At 37.3% G+C, this 18,146-nt stretch overlaps 1 protein-coding gene across 2 annotated transcripts in view; it reads left to right on the forward strand.

Annotated features, from left to right (window-relative positions):
* The window catches only part of efna5b (ephrin-A5b), a 245,279-nt gene that overhangs the window by 182,208 nt on the left and 44,925 nt on the right, over positions 1–18,146 (forward strand). For both annotated transcript variants that reach the window (XM_039758879.1, XM_039758880.1), the window contains exon 2: positions 8,013–8,305. In XM_039758879.1, the coding sequence (XP_039614813.1) occupies positions 8,013–8,305 (293 nt within the window). The remainder of the gene's footprint in view (positions 1–8,012; positions 8,306–18,146) is intronic.

Consider the following 18,146-nt stretch of genomic DNA (forward strand, 5'->3'; position numbering starts at 1 on the left):
ATTCAATAATACACAGCTTGTAGTGCCTCTCCCTCTCTTTTTATATATTTATATATTCTGACAGTCTGATCCTAATTACCCCTAGGGGGAGTGGAGAAGTAGAGATGATTTAAAATGGAGAAGAAGCCTGACTTTAAAGATTTTTTGAGGACCCCCATGAAAATAATTCCTCCCTCATTTTTCCTTAGAAGTCTACACGTAACATATTAAACAGGGCAATAGATATGAACTCTCCCCCAGCCCCGTAAAACTTTTTATAAATGTACACCAGATGGCAGAATGAGACCAAAACCAATTGTGAGAAAGAATTTCCTCTCAGATAAATATCATATTTCATTGAAGACACCCATTGATCTGGCCTGTATACATTGTTCCAAAACCAAATACCAAAGCTGGGCATCCCCTGGCATTCTTTAAAAAGTGTAATTTTACAACATGTCATTCCGGATTTTTTTTTCAAGTACCATGTGTTCCTCCATCCTATGATGTTTTAGAAGAGAAATAACTCACTTAAATTACTGGAATGATGGGCACCAGAGTTTTTAATGGCAATGCCAAGTTCAAGGCAGTACTTAATTCTGCCATGCCATCTGTCATAGACCTATGCCCACCATCAAATTTCAGAAATGAAGGGGAGGAGAGCCTTTCAAAGCAACACTAGATACAAGACAGTACTCAATTCTGGATAGCTGACCAGTGTGTCAATGCATGACACACACTAACACAAACCTACACCCACTGCTAATGAGCCAGTTTAGAGTTACTAATCAGAGTATCCCACGCAACTTTAAAAAACCAGTGACCAGAATAAAATCATATAGAAGTCATACAGACGGACATTGTGCAAACCCCATGTAGCAGTAGTAGTGGAAGCAGTAGTGTCTATGGTACATGGTACAGTGTAATTCTTACTGTACATGACCAACATGCAATATATCTCCAGTGCTATTATACATGAAAATGTATTAGAGAACACTAATTTATTTAATAGAAAAAAAACATACAGACACAGGGTGTCAATGCAAACTTCATTAAAACAATTTTGTAACAAAAATAACTACTTCAGTACCTTTTTATCAATCACTGTACACAGTGCCTCTTTCCGTCTGTTCAGAATCATAAGTGTTCAACAACAGTGAACACAAGACAGGAACAAATCCTAGATAGAATAGTTGTTCACCATAGAGCAAACAGACACACATCAGTTAAAGTAGTTTTGACTCACAAGTCATTCTGATTTAAGGAACAAAAAAATATATATGGCAACAAGAATATGAGAAGGAAGTACAAACCTCACAAAGATGGGAGGCACTCTACCAAGAATTGTACAGCTATAATAACACAATTAAACTAAACCTTGCAAAGATGGGGGACAATCTACCAAGAATTGTACAGCCATAATAATGTAATGTAATTACAAGTCATATTTTAATTATCATCTGCCACCACCTCCAACCTTGTCATTTTTGCCCACATCCCTTGCATCTCCACCATGTTGCGCCTCTTCACCCAATCATCCCCTGCCTTTTTCTCCACATGCCCAAACCATTTTAGTCTTTTTCTCCTCAGTAGCCAACCCATCGTCTCCATGGGAAGTCTTACTCTTAACCTAGCATCTATCTGCCTCTCACTCTGCGACACTGCACAGATCTCTCAAATCTTTCTCATCTCTGTTCTTTCCAGCTTTGTCTCATTTACACTGGCCCTGTCTTATTTCCTTAGAGCATACCACTCCTCATACAGCTTTGATAAACTTTAGCCCTCAATATCCAGGGAGACTTTTTTAGAACTCAGAATTGAAGGCATTCACTGCGTCGCACATCCTTTCTATTATTGCTGTGCCCCACACCCTTGTCAATATTAAAATGTAGTTTTACTAAATCAGTGTTTACACTCTTGTTGCTCACTTTTTACCAATACAGGTCTCACACCCTCACTGCCTACAGACTACCCTTCACACCACTGCATCTTTTTTTGCACCCATTTCTATCAGCTAAAGTCATGTTTCTCCCAACACCTCTAATGCACATGCTGCACCATTCTCTTCCATGCCTTATGCCCCTGCACATCGAACCTTCAGTTTGCATTTACCCCGATTCCTTTCACTTCCAGACTAGCTTTCCATTTCAGTATCTTCTCCTTCCATTTTTTTTCCCTTTTTTGTAATCAAAATGAGATTATCAATATAAAGTAACTCCCATGGCAATGCCTCACATATTTTTCTGGTCACCTCCTTTATCACTAAAAGCAATGGATTCAGAACCGATCCCTGCTGCAGCCTAGCCTTCACCTCAAAATTATTATCTTGAAGACATTCCATCCATCCACACCTAACTTTCTTAATGCCTATCCCATTTCCTTCTGTAGCACAACCTGCCAAACAGCTTCTCCACATCGACATATGTATGATGCAGCTTTTTTTTCCCTTCACCTGATACTTCTCCAATATTTTCCTGACAACATGATAGTATCAAACTGCATTTTGCTAACTTTCACTTGATATCTGATTCTTTTCTCTAGCATTCGTTCTCACTTTCACTCTAAAAGGTGCTATATAAACAAAAATGTTTTCTCCAACAAGGTATTCCACTTTTCCTGTCTGTACACTCCTGGATGGTTTAAGTAAATCCCTGTCTGTTTTCTATTGATTTCGTATACTGTACAATTGGTCACTTTGTGAAAGTGATGAAAGAGGCTTTGATGTCTTTGAGGAATATGCTTCTTAAAGACAAACAATGTAAAAACCATCAAGCTAATTCAAAGGTTAAAAAGCAGAACAGTTACCATAAGCATCTGTTTGTCAACTAAAGTGACAGCTTGCTAAACTGAAGGGTGATGATCTGCTGGCAATGTTTGTGCTCCTTTAAAGAATAAGACAACTAATATTCCCTATATTTTGAGTGTGTTAAAATTTAGTTTTAACCTAACAGTATGGCAGAGAAAGCCCTGTTGCAAGTAGGAGAGAGAGAGACTGCTTGTGGTTTTGGTGTCAGCATTTCAGAAGGTAATGAGAAGCTCTTAACTCTTCCTCTTGTTTTGTTGCCAGACCACCTTTTGAACTGGTAATGAAAATGTGACTGATACAACTCCCCTTTGCTGCGCTTATCCATCTGTCTTCCTGCCGTGGTTTAATTTGAAGTCTAGACTAGAAGGTCACAACAGGTAGACAATGCGAGTATAAATTAGCTCAGTGTTTTTCATGAGCTGTTATTTGGATTGAAGACATGCATCTAAAGCAGAGGCTTGTGTACGGTGATTCCACAGACTCATGTTAATGGTAGTAACAGACTTCCAACAGATGCCTGTTTATAATATGCGTGTTTGAAATTTCAAGAAGGATGAAAGGCTAACATGTTTACCTATACAGTACATACACAATATGATCAGATAATAACATATTATTTTCTCAAACCCAACTTCGAATTGTGAGTAACCAGTACCTGTCCTAACAACATTAGGTATAGGGCAGAAACCATCCTTGGACAGAGTGCCATTTCATTGCAGGGCCTGCAGGCTCCTGCACACAACGACACTGGGCCCAGCATGTAATTCAACACATTTTGAGAGAAATATATAGATATCAGAAAAAGGTGCAAACTCCAGACATATAAGGACCAGGTGTGGGATGCTAACTACTTTGACACCTGGTATACAGGAAATGAAACTCATATTTGAAGATAAAGGACTGCAGGTTTAGCGGCTTTTAATAGACGGCAGTTGTGTTAAGGCCTTGCCAAAGTGGATGACTTTTTCATTGATTTTCATTCATAACCTTTATTTACATAAGTCGGAGGCAGTCGGCAGCACACTCCCGCGAAGGTCTGTCATGTAATTTGTCATACCCAGCCACTCACTCTAACTAGCTTGTGACTCGCCCCAACAAAATCAAACAGGACAGGGCTCTGTGTGCATAAGAGCTAACAACTAATGAGTGCTCATCCTGAAGTGCAATGCTTATAATTCAATGACGAGGAATAAGGAACATGAATATTTTGGACCTCGCAAAAAAAATTAAAGGCTCTTTTCAATGTCTCATGTTTTACTTACTAAAATAGTATGGGGGAAAAAAGAAAACAAAGGGCTGAGATTGTGGCTGAACTTACCCAAACACTTCATACTCCAATCAGCTCCATCAGGCAGCATGCTATTGGCTGTCAGAGAAAAGGACAAGATTAGCATTGCTGGAAAGTCGGCATGCAGTCGTTAGATTTGACAAGCTTTGTGATTATCAGTCATGTAAATGAACGTGGTCAGGCAATAAGATCAGCAACTTCAGTCTGCCAAGCCTGTCATGTAATATGACATCAGCTTTAATACATTTGTTAGCATCTTTGGTTAAGATATGAATGTTGAAGCCAAAGTTCCAAGGGAACCTGATGACATGGTACAGTACTCTCAAAGACAATCATTCATTTAATAAATTTCATTGTACTCTGCACTTTTGACAATATTAACCCAATGAGCCTATATCACCTTTCTTTAATCAATACAATCCGAAACTCCTTTACAGGTACGTAGCAATAGTTCCACCCAACCACATACTCAAATCAGATAATCAAATTTCAGAAATGAGGGGGACCAGAGCCTTTCAAAGCAACACTAGATACAAGACAGTGCTTTCTTGTATCGCCATAGTCATTCTCTGCCTGGAAGACTACGCCTTTTGATACTTTTTTAATTTTCTGCAGCCTGCTTATAGCGTGACAACTTAGTTGGACGTTGGCAGCAATCTGGCCAGCCACAATGTACCAGCATTTATTTATATGCTGTCTATTGTTGGCACCATTTACATTTAAGATAAACAAGACCTTAATTTCCCATGAAACGTTCACACTGCTGCAGCACAGGCTCAAGAAATGTGCATTAATTTGCAGAACGGTGTTCACGTTCACCATAAAACAGTGTCAAGTAAGAAAGGAAAGAGCTGTTGGCCGTCAGCTCTGTTTAGTTTCAAACCCTGCAGATAGGTCAACGTGCAGTTTAGGGTTAATGTGAAGCACTGTACATGTCAATGTTCTGAAAAAAAAAAAAGAACAACTGTCACAGCTAAATCTTTTTGTCAGTGTCCCAAAGAGTTAAACCAAACATTTCATAGCTTGTGAAGCAGTCTTGCCAAAGGTCTCCCCTCACTGGGATGTGCAAGAATCATTTGTCACTAAAAACAGCTATGCTGTGTGTCAAGGTCCAGCTTTCTCAGCTGGCTTTCATTTGATGCTGTCAAGACAGGCAGACGGCTGATAATTAATATCACGAAGCCCCTTTTATCATAATCTGCAAAGTGTTTCATGTCTGTGTGTACTTTGGCAGAAGAGAGAAGCTCCATTTTAGAAGTGGAAAGACATTAGTGCATTTTAATGAAGTGTTATCTGAATTTGCAGAAGCCATTTCTACCGGTTTTAAGTTTGTCAAGTTTTTTTTTTTTGTTTGTGCTTTTTTGCATGTCTGTATGAACTAAAGGATGCTTGGTCTAGGGGTGCTTTTAACTCAGACCCTTTTACAGCCAAGATCATTTATTTTTTGCTGTTTTTACTATATGTCCTAGATAATGTATTATATAGAAGCCAGCTGGTTTCATTAAAAGATCATTAACTTTATCTTTGCTTTATTGCATTATCTGCAAGTCATAATAGTACACTGCGTATAGTAAACGATGGTAAACCTAAAACTTCAAACATGAGTATGAAAGAAAGATAAGCTCATGAGAATGCAATCCGCCAATTTCAGGCTCAACCAAATTTCTCCTATTTTGTTCTGGTTTGATGAAATCCTCCAGCTGTTTTGCAGAGACTAAAATTTCTGGAATTCTCATAGTAATGGAGGACTACATTATCCAGATTGCTATAAACAAAAAAAAATCTAAAGTTATGAATTTGTTTCATGGAAATTAAATTAAATTGGTTTACATTTGACTTTTTTATACAAGCGCACATCTCCTTTTCCATATGTAGCAGTTTGCTTTCTTAAGTGGTATGTGTAACCCTCATGTACATTATACAGCACATACACTTTTTAATTTAGGTTAACATTTCCATTTCTCAAAATTTTGTAATGTAATGTTATAGAGAAAACTAAATCCCAATCCTTCTCCTGTGGTCTTTTATCAGATTCCTTTATTAGACCAATCATGGCGATCACATCCAGAAAGAGACTTTCAACTGAAAATCATTTGTAGTATAAACGGGGAAGTAACTCAAGAGTAGAATGCATGTTTTATGCATGTGAAGCTTTAAGTTTAATCGCCAGCTTTCCAAATCTCCAGCTCTTTGTCTGTTGGGGTTCTGTAGTTATTCTGACTACTTCCTTACAGCTCCAGAGACCTAGGCTTAAATTATGTAAAGTTTGCATGCACTCTGTTTCTCTGTGTATGATTAGCTTTGGGTACTCATATATTCCTTTCACATCCCCAAAACACATGTGGAGTGTATAGATGAGTGTTGGTGTTTTCATGAGTGTGCCCTGCAGTCAACCAGTGCCCATTCCAAAGATACTGTGGTTCCTGCTTTGCTTTGGTGACCGAAAAATGAATGAAGTGGGTTCGATAGATAGACAATGCGATAAGCACTTGTAGTTTACCCATTGTCTAAAGGGGTCTGATTTTTGAAAAGGTGGTTAAGCATAACAGCAGGTATGTGACACTGTATGTGGCACTGATTTAAAATAAGTTCTATCAATCCATCCATCCATTATCCAACCCGCTATATCCTAACTACAGGGTCATGGGGGTCTGCTGGAGCCAATCCCAGCCAACACAGGGCGCAAGGCAGGAAACAAACCCTGGGCAGGGCGCCAGCCCACCGCAGAAAAAAGGTTCTGTGACTTAACAAATTGTTATTTTTTTTTTCTTATTATTAGGAACAATACATTAATGAAACAGAACCATATTATCCTAATGAGCATTCTTCCTATTTTTCTATCCTCCACTGTACACATGTACAAAGTCCTATTCTAAGGCCACATATAAAAAAAAAACTGTTGCATACAATCTTAAAAGTTGTCTATTTTGTAAATTTTCATAAAAATTCCTAGTTTTGCCAAAGATATTGCAGATTTTTTAAACATGTGCATTAGACATTCAGTCACATTTTTGTAATACACAACCTTAAACATCTGGTATATAAGACTTTTTGGTGTGTTTTTGATAATACTTATCACTTTAGTGCTTTAACCTTACAGTATATCTATAGAGTGAACTCTTGCTTCCCAATATATAAATAAGTGTGCTGTAGAAACTAGAATAAAAATTGTATTAGAAAAAGGTTTTCAGTCCATCAAGCTCATTTGGTTAACAACTTGTAACTGACAGATATTTTTTAAACCTGCCTACGTTTTCATATTAATTAAATACTTTGCTAGTTTGTCCCATGTTCCCACAACACTTTGTGTAAAAAAATGTTTGAAGGTTTTTATCTCCTTGACTCTTCTACTAGTTTCCATTAGGTGTCCTAGAGAAATGTGTTCTATTATTGAACTGAATAAAATCCACTCTGTCAAGTGGAGCAGGAGTTTTATGAAATTTGAGATCTGAGTTAAGTCCCTGCATAACCTGCTCTGCTCAAAACTAAATAAGTTTATTTACCTTACATGCCCTTTAGTCCAAGGATGCAATTGGTCAGTCTTGCCTGCACAACCACTGGAGCTCCTGTGTCTTGTTTGTAGTATGGTGATCATAACAGTTTACCACTAGCGCATTGTGGGCATAACATCCCTTGACTTAAATGAGCTCTTTTTACCGTATATCATAACATTTTGTTCCCTACTTTAAATGCTTCTATATGTCACCTATACAATGAGAATGTTCCGTCAACATAAACACCTTAGTCCTTTTCAGAAAATACACTCCAACGGGCAGCGTCTCCCAGCCAGCCTATGCAGTTAAGGGTCCTTTTGCCTTAGTGTCATTTTTAAAAATGTAACTATATTTTCCAAAGGTTTTCACATTTTTACTGCTTGCAGCTTTATTTTTTTTATAATTTAAAAATCTTATCCCAGATTTTTTGTTTTTTTCCTTCCAGGTTTCAGAGAGGAGATTACCACATTGATGTGTGCATAAATGATTACTTGGATGTGTTTTGCCCTCACTATGAAGATTCTGTGCCAGAAGATAAAACTGAGCGATATGTTCTTTACATGGTGAACTACGATGGCTACAGCACATGTGACCACACCTCAAAAGGCTTCAAGAGATGGGAGTGCAATCGGCCCCATTCTCCAAATGGACCACTGAAGTTCTCTGAGAAGTTTCAGCTTTTTACTCCCTTCTCCTTAGGATTTGAGTTTCGGCCAGGCAGAGAATATTATTACATCTGTGAGTATCGATAAATTGAATGACACTATATTAGGTTAAGGTTAAAATGTTTTATTGTAGTCATTTATACCCAGGAAAACATAAAATGTTTCTTTTCAATTGCTTCCACACAGCTAAGAGCAGGAAAGGCTCTTAACGAAATAGGTTACAGTTTTGCAAAAGCAAGACGTCATTTAAAAGCAATCTGTAGATAACTTCATCTAACAATACAGATTTCACTTAGACATATTCACCATACTTATGAAAACAGTCTCTTATATCGTTTATAAAACACAGACAGATATGTTACTATTCTTTTTGAAATAAAAAGCTATTTCTGAAAAGATAACTGTGGTGTGTTTTTTAGCTAGTGCCCAGTGTATTTGGTATGCAGCATACTGTATTTATCCTTGTATTCTTTATTACTGGGCATCCTAACTCAGAGTTCTTGCCAGTAAATACATCATTGCAATAAATTATGGAGTTACGAGCAGGGTCCGACAGTACCGACGATAAAAGTGACTCTGTGCCAAGGAGAGACAGATTTTTAAAAGCTAAAGCTAGGAAACAAAACTAGGTAGGGCCACTGTGCCAAAAACATATAAACTATTGTTTCTCAATTTACTTTCCTTAAAAACATAAATATGGAGATGCTACCCTTTTATGAATGCTTCATTTGTTACGTTAATCTAATTTTGTCTTTCTTACTGAGTACTGTTGCTTTTTAGATAGATAGATAGATAGATAGATAGATAGATAGATAGATAGATAGATAGATAGATAGATAGATAGATAGATAGATAGATAGATAGATAGATAAGAGAGCCTTCAGAGTCAGGCATTAAAGGGATGTTGCTGTAGGTATGAAGGAGGCCCAGTAGTGTTTCTGGATGCAGTTATACTCATTAATTCCTTGGCTGTGCAGCGTTGTTCAGCATTACACTCAGTTTTGTCTTCATGCTGTTCTCCACTACTACCTGTAGCAGGTCAAGAGTTCATCCCATAACTGAGCTTCACTTCTTAACCAGCTTGCTGATTGTTTTGGCCTTCCTTGATGTGATGTTTCCACATTATCGTCACTTAAGCACCTGTCATAGTCGAGCTTATCAAAAAAAATTTAATATAATGCAATGTGATTTTAATTAAAAAAATAATTAGTTTTTGAATGTCTACCCATAGTCACTTGGGGCCTGACATGATTCTCAGAATAAAAATACACATGTGGGGACAACTATTTAATAAGTTTGTAGTGAATAGTGGCTACGCCCACAGGGTTTCTTCCTTAAAACCCACTGCCAATTTCCTCCTGTCTGTGCACTTTAAACATTCGAGGTTCCACTCATGTATTATATAGATATATAAAATAACAGGAAAGACAGCGAGAGAACAAAGGAAACTGACAAAAGACTTGAAGCTTAGAGAAAATAAAAAGCCAAATTGCTTTTATCATTCAAGAGTTTAGTAGCACAAGGTACCTGAAGCTTGAGTACTGTATATACCTTGTTGTCGTTTTGCCTGTTGCATCATTACTGTACATGTACATCGTATAACAACAGCAAATAGGTTAATATAATATCATGGTTTATATATGCTATATCTTAAAATGCTGCAAATACATTCTGGTATGGCATGTTTGGTATTTCCAATTAGACATTAATTTTAACCTACTTTAGTTCTCCGTTTTTACCTGCAGTCAAAATTGTGACGCCTCGTCCATGTAGTTCTGCTGGAGTGGTATCAGTGTCGTTTAGCACATTTACTGTTTTAGATGTGTTGATTACCAAAATCTGCATCTCCTTTGGCTCTTCATTATCTGTGCGCATGACAGAAGTTCAGTAAACTGGGTGTGATGGCACAATGTTTAGTTTGAATTCATATTTTACAATTCAGCTTTTTCCAAACATCAGCTAAACCACACATTTGCATGGCTTGAGAAACAAGAAGCACATGCAGCCAACGGCCATCCATCATTCACTTTTATCACTAGCCCAGTGATACATGCCAAAATATCTGGTTTGTTAGAAAATGATTTCCCTTCTAACAGGTTGTGTTTATTTTTAACTCGCTATGTGTTCTCCACATACATGGCACACATTTATATGCTTAATGGGGTTCTTTGTGCGAGACGTTTCAGCCATAGAAGGTTAATCCATCATAACCACAGGCTTCTTGTAAGTTGGATAATGTTAACAAGAGTGTCATTACTCTGTGCTGTTTCAAATCACCACCCCTAATTTGAGCTCCGCCTTCATGAGGTATTGGATTGGCTTAGAAATGTAAACCATCTAATTGTTCCCACACATATTTAAGTCAAATATACTCATGGCTGTCTCGAAAGGAATATATTTTACATTTGGCTCTGTGTGATCCTTTGACCCTAAAATGGATGGTCAGATGTAAGTAGCTAGTAATGTAAACAGTACATTAATGAACTGGTCAGTGTCTTCAGAGTAAGGTTAGGAACACATTACATGCCTCAAAACAGTTTCATCCACTATATCCAATTCTGGGTTATGTATAGTTGGCTCCTATCCTGGCAGTATCAGGCAGATGGCTGTACCCAATTCTAGATTGGACACCAGTTTATTACAGGACACACACACACACATCCACACTAGACCCTTCCAAACCTTAACATATTTGTCTTTATGATGTAGGAGGAAAATCTATACAATTGCAATGTTAAGCCTTGCGTCTCTATGCCACCACCTTACAGTGGACACAAGATAATTAAATGAGAATAAAAAGAGTAGCTTTCTTGTATCGTTGTCCGCATATTGATCTGGCAAAATTTTACACAGGATGCCCTTCCTGACGTAACCCTCCCCATTTACCCGGGCTTGGGACCAACATGAAGAAACACACGGGTTTGTGCATCTGTGATTGGGTTTGCATCCCCTGTGACAGAGTTTATGGGTTTATATGAAGAAGAGAGTGCAGGCAGGGTGGAATGGGTAGAGAAAAGTGTCAGGAGTAATTTGTGACAGACGGGTATCAGCAAGAGTGAAAGGGAAGATCTACAGGACGGTAGTGAGACCAGCTATGTTATATGGGTTAGAGACGGTGGCACTGACCAGAAAGCAGGAGACAGAGCTGGAGGTGGCAGAGTTAAAGATGTTAAGATTTGCATTGGGTGTGACGAGGATGGATAGGATTAGAAATGAGTACATTAGAGGGTCGGCTTAAGTTGGACGGTTGGGAGACAAAGTCAGAAAGGCAAGATTGCATTGGTTTGGACATGTGCAGAGGAGAGATACTGGGTATATTGGGAAAAGGATGATAAGGATAGAGCTGCCAAGCAAGAGGGAAAGAGGAAGGTCTAAAAGAAGGTTTATGGATTTGGTGAGAGAGGACATGCAGGTGATGCAGAGGACAGGAAAATATGGAATAAGATGATCTGCTGTGGCAACCCCTAACAGGAGCAGCCGAAAGAAGAAGAAGAAGTAGGAGTAGCTTTCTGAACATTCTAACAACCTAGGTCCAGGTCCCTAGTCATTGTCTGTATTCAGAAAATTACTCTGATCATTCAAAACGAAAGGGTTTTGATGACAGAAACGGGAAGAAAGTTCCAACAAGAGTGTATGTTATATTTAAAAGAGTAGTGCAAAGTTAGTGAGCTAATTTGAACCTATTAGGCAATCGTATATGTGTTCCTTATGTATTAATGTAACAAGAACACTTTAGAAAATAGTTTCTTTTCCTTTAAATCGCTTCAACCAAATGGACAAATTACAAATGTATACTTTTGTGGCCTTATTTTATTTTCACCTTTTTCTCACTTTTGAGAATGAAATAAGGATGTTGCCTGTAGGGTGGGTGATTGTATTTTTAAAAGGAAAAATCTAACAGCTTCACAAGGGAAATTAAGTCCTCTTCTAACACCCTGGGCCGACAGACATGGCAAACAAAATAATTTGGTTTAATTCTCAGTGGTGACAGAGTAAAAACAGCAAAGGGGAAGACAAAGGAAGAAAAAATAAACTGCATAACTAGTCTGTGTACACATTCCCCATTCAAGGCATAGCAAATAGGGAAAAGTGAGGAAAAGAAGCCACCAAAGCAAGGAATAAATAAAAAATTCTGCAGTTCCTAGCATCAATAAAAGCTCCTGAGCCTTTCAGAATGACTGTTGTTTAAATTTGTTTCTATGTGATGGTGATTGCAAGCCTTCATTTGGCAACACCTACTGTACCCGCTGACCTTTCTGGCAAAATCAGATCAATTTCATCTGCAGTTTCATAGACAGCAGGTGTTCCACACAAGAATTGGCCAGTTCACTTGAAATCAAGCTTCTGATATCTCTTGAGGGTGTTGGAAGGAAATGCTACAGAAGTTGAATGGATTCCCTCTTTTTGTTCATGTAGACAAAGTAACCAAGGTGACACTTGATAGGGCTGCAGTGTACAGGGCATAGAAGTGAGAACGGAATGAGGAGCAGAGCAGGAGTGGCAAGAACTGGTGGTGTTGTTTTAAAAATGTTAGAGGAATGACCCGAGAGACTCCAGTGATACCGCAAAATGGCTAATAAATAACTAGAAGAAAAGAAGGCAGGAAAAGGAAAACAATCCCATATTCTTTAAAATATAGAAAGTAATACTCTTTCTGTGTACTACTGATGAAAATATGAAGTGTATACATTTCCCATGTTTCCTTTTACAGTATGTACAGCTTAAATCAAGTTCATCTTTATTTCATATTACATATTACACTTTTCATCCTCACAAGGTGTGTGCAAGAGAACAGTTGTACATAGCATGTAGTATAAAAAAGGAGAAGAGAAAACAACTAACTGATTTAAAAATGGGCTATGCACCTGGTTTTCCTCTTAATGATTCTTCCTTTTTAATGTACACAGCAAACTCTTTGATGGGGCAGGGGGGAACTAGGTAGAAATATATGATATCAGATTGTCAGTGTATTATTTAATAGACATTTAAATACACTAAAATTTGGTTTAGAGCTTCTGATTCACTCCTTCACAGTCCTTAGTTTGAATCGCAGCCTGGTTACTGGTTACGGCTACTATGTGAATTCTGCACAATTTCCCTGTCCTTGTGTGGTATTTTCCCTCCAACATCCCAAAGATGTTTATGTTAGGTTGACTGATTCAGTAAAACTGTGTCAAGTTATGGCCTTGTGCTTTATACTGCCAGAATATGTTGTGACTCTCTTTAACACCCAAAACTGTCATTTAGATAGATAGATAGATAGATAGATAGATAGATAGATAGATAGATAGATAGATAGATAGATAGATAGATAGATAGATAGATAGATAGATAGATAGATAGAAGTTTATTTGTTCTAATTTAGTTTTTACAATACCTTGAGAAAGACATAAATATTATAGCAAATAGCATTAACCCCTTCAAACACACACAAGAATAACAAAAAAAAAAAACAAGAAAACTTTTGACTTGGCTAAAGATAAACAGATTAATCACAGTCACAGTGAGACATTATAAAGGCATATAGCCATTGATATGAAGGACGCCCAATAGTATTTCACAATGTACTTCTTTAAAGGATGTCACTTCCCAGATTATGGGAACACAGTCTCCTAAGAAAAAAAGTCTGCTCTGCCCTTCCTTATATATATTGTCACTTATGTAGACCCCAAAGTACTTGTAGAAGTGCACCACCCCCTCATCCATATCCTGAATAGTGACTTGACATAGACGTTCTTTGGTGCAGCAGAACTCAGTTACAAGTTCCTTGGTTTAGCTGATTTTGACTTGTAGGCAGTTCTCTTTACATAAGTATGCAGTTTTCTGTATCTACTGTGGCTCATTTCCCATGTCAATACACCTTATTAGTGTAGAATCATTAAAGCATTTCTGCAGGTGACATGTGATGGTGTTATATTTATTGTCCAAGCTGTACAATGTGAACAGAAATGAATACACGACTTTTCCTTATGGTCCTCCAGGGTTGTTCACCTCCACATCTAGGACATAAACCTTGAGCCTCACAAACTACAGTCAGTTGGAGAGATAGTCCATTATCCAAGACTCCATAGGCTCATCCAGCTGCATTTCCCTGAGCTTACCCATTGACAGTGATGGATGGATGGATGGCTTTGAAGGCATTGGAGAAATCAGAAAACATGTTTCTCCACATGGGAATAAGCCTTGTGGAGCATATAAAATAGATAATTTCATCTTGCACTCTTTGTTCAGTGGGTAAAATGCTGCGGATGTAAATGGTCTTTAAGAACTGGACTAATACAGTCCAGGATAAATGGATGGATATAAACTGACCTGCACAAGAAGTTCCTTTAAACTACACAAACACATAGTAGATTTGGTAAACAGTATGTTTTTTCAGTAAATTCATTTTGATTTTGTTTACAGCCTTTTGCAGTAGGTAATAACAAGACCCTATAAAAGCAAATGGGAGTGCTGTGCAGCTTAAATTCACAATATTACAAAGTAATAGTGGTGAGAGATCCATCCATCCATTTTTTGAACATACTTTTCCTGTACAGAGTCATGGAGTGATGAACTGTTATCCTAGCATCAAATCAGAAACCAAACTTGAGTGGGATATTAGTTCATCACAGGGCACATCCACATTCACCCATACTTGGTTCAGTGTTAAAGTGACCAGCCAACCTAATATTCACATCTTTGAGATACTGTAAGAAATTGCTGTACCTTTAAAAAAAATCATAAACTCAAGAAGGAGGTGTCTAAACTCCATACAGCTAGTGGCCTAGCTGGGAAGATACATGCAGATCCATAGCACTAACCACTGCCTGTACTGGCAGTACATATAATAACACTAAATTAATTCAGATTAATGTATAAGGAAAGCTACACTTTTAACAAGTAATAGCAGAATAAGGTTAGAAATACTGCAGTGAAGTATAGCAGGGTCAGTTTAAAAACAACTAAAATAAGAAAGATGTGCAGCATGTACACTTCACTTCATTGTGTACTGTTTTAAGAATAATGGTTTATGACACATCCTGACGATTCTGATGTCATTTTACTTCTGTTCTATCTTGTTATTGTTGTATCTCCCCTGTGTGTAGATGTGCCTATATATAGCATAATGTTATGATATAAAAGGAAAAAAGCAACATATGTTATAAAGAACCCTGTGACTCATTCTAACATTCATTGTATTTTGTGTAAAAGGCATTGACCAGTAGAGGGGAGAATTTCCTCCTTTTTTCATCGTTTTTCATATACAAGGCTAAAACACATTGTTGATAAGCTAAAACACATTGATTATGATTTATTGTCATGTAACGGCAACTACAGAAGTGACAAAAACAATTAACTCAGCTTTTTAAATTTGTAAATCAGTTGCAGTTCACAATTGTTTACTAATTGCTAATTTTCTACTGGAGATGAATTTGAACTGAAAAACATGTAGTTCAGAATGGTTTGGGGGGACAGGAGATGCAGCAAGGACAATTCTGAAAAAAAATGGTTTGCTTTGCATGTTGAAAAGAAGCCAAACATATATTTTCATCAATTTCTTAAGCTATATTTATTTTCCTGAATTTCTTTAAAGTACACCGAGTATTGTTACAAAAGACGGGAATGCAATGACCATACACTCTTATCATTCAAAATATTATTCATTAAGAAATAGTGTAGTTATGGCTCTTCTTTAAAAGTAGTGAAAATATCTGAGCCCTCCCTAGGGGATTTTTAGTTGTCCTCGTTTTATTTAAAGTCTTTTCGTCGTTAGAGTGAGGGTTTCTGCTTCCCTCCAAATGACACCCACTTTCCTAGCTGTTAGGCAGTGTGCAGCTACAGGCTAAAATGTTTCCTTAATAAAAGATGCTGTTCAATTAGCTCCATTTTTTTAAAATGCTGGACAATGTTGTCTGTTTCGAAAAGGTTTTTACTAGCTTGCTTACCTGACTTGAACAATTTTAAAAGTACAGCCAAAGGAATCTAACTGATAATTACTATGGAACATTTTGCAGAGTACTATGTGCCATGCAAAATAATTAAAATTATAATATGTGCAAAACTTTTTTTTATTTTGAGCTACAGTAATTATCATACAGTAAAGCAGTTAATACCAATGAGCTACAGTATGTCTACTGTATATGTCATTTTGATGGCTGCTAAATTCTAAATTTAATCTATTATGTAGAAGCTTTTTCTATCTATCCATTTTCCGTGTCTTGTCTATCTGTACTTTTCAGTCTGAAATTGGTATGAGAGGTATAGATCTGTCTTACACTTCCTGCACCTACAAATTAAGATACATCCATTTTCCAACCCGCTAAATCCGAACACAGGGGTCTGCTGGAGCCAAACCCAGCCAACACAGGGCACAAGGCAAGAACCAATCCCAGGCAGGGTGCCAACCCACCGCAAGACACACACAAACACCAAGCACACAATAGGGCCAATTTAGAATCGCCAATCCACCTAACCTGCATGTCTTTGGACTGTGGGAGGAAACCCACGCAGACACGGGGAGAACATGCAAACTCCATGCAGGGAGGACCCGGGAAGTGAACCCAAATCTCCTAACTGCGCCACCGTGCCGCCCAATTAAGATCCAGTATAGACAAACAGTATTTTCTATTGTACTGTAGTCGTTACTTGTCACACAAGTGAGAGAGGAATAGAAAAAGGCCTAAAGCGTTCTTTTCTTGAGCAGACTGTAACAAAGCCTTTTCTTATTTGACGTAAATCTCCCCATGATATTATTTGATTAACATTTAAAATATTCATTGTGTGAATAATTATAGTGACAATTAAAGTTTCTTTTCATAAAATCAAAATTCATTGTTAGACTCATTAGCAATCTTTTTTCAAATCAAATGAAAGAGCCAAATAAACATATAGTCAGTAGTTTGTAGTGATCATTCAGGTAGCAAATTACTCAATAAAAAAAAAAGTTTTTGGTGATCAAGTTCAGAGCAGTATTGTCTCCATTTAAGCATACTTGTTTGGGAACCCCCAAGATTATAATATATATGTGTCATAAAATGGTATTATTGTAGTAAAGGGATACTTTCAACAACGCAAAGCTTCACACAACAATGACCAAAATCTAAATTAACATTAATAATAATACGTAGTAATTCAAATTTTAACATGTTATTATGCATTCCATTTATCACACTATCAAATCACTCTACCGTACAGCTGATAGCTCTTTAGCTGACATTGGCTGTTGAAGTGGCAGAATTTACCCAAACATGAACCATACACAAAGGGCATGTTTTTGCCTTGATATTCTTTTTCAAGAATGTAGACCAATGTTTGACCAACAACCAATATCTGATAAATTTAAACTGTGTTTTACTGAGGAATTGGGTGCCATGCAATAGGTTATCCATTAGAAATAAGAACATAAGAAATCTGACAAACAAGAAGAGATCATTCAGTCCATTTAACCCATTTATTTAGCTAATAGCTAAGCTCTCCCAGTATCTCATCCAGATTATTCTTAAAAATATTGTCAGTCAAGGTCAAAGATGTAGTGGTGTGGTAAATGATGAGCCAGAAATAGTCAAGTTTGCTGAGCTGTTCACCTTATTGTGTGAAATGCTTTGAATAATTTTAAGCTTTTAAACTGATTTGATGGACTACACTTGATTGATCGTGTAATTACAACAAAGGCTAGTCTGGAGAAAGAAGGCAGAATGGATGATCTTTCGCCATTTACTTCCCATTTTCTTAAAATTGTTTACAGTATTGAGAACACATCTCAACCATTTGTGAAAGGGGAGAGGATAGTTCATTAATTTGGATAGTCTCATTAAAGATCAGACTTAATGAAACACTTACTGGCAGGCAGGAGGAGACAGACGACTCTTAAACATCATCCCTGGTGTCTTTGAAGGGTGGCTGCAAAATAAATGTAACAAGATGAGATAAAG

Source organism: Polypterus senegalus, chromosome 7, assembly GCF_016835505.1.
Source record: "Polypterus senegalus isolate Bchr_013 chromosome 7, ASM1683550v1, whole genome shotgun sequence".
Taxonomy (NCBI): Eukaryota; Metazoa; Chordata; class Cladistia; order Polypteriformes; family Polypteridae; genus Polypterus; species Polypterus senegalus.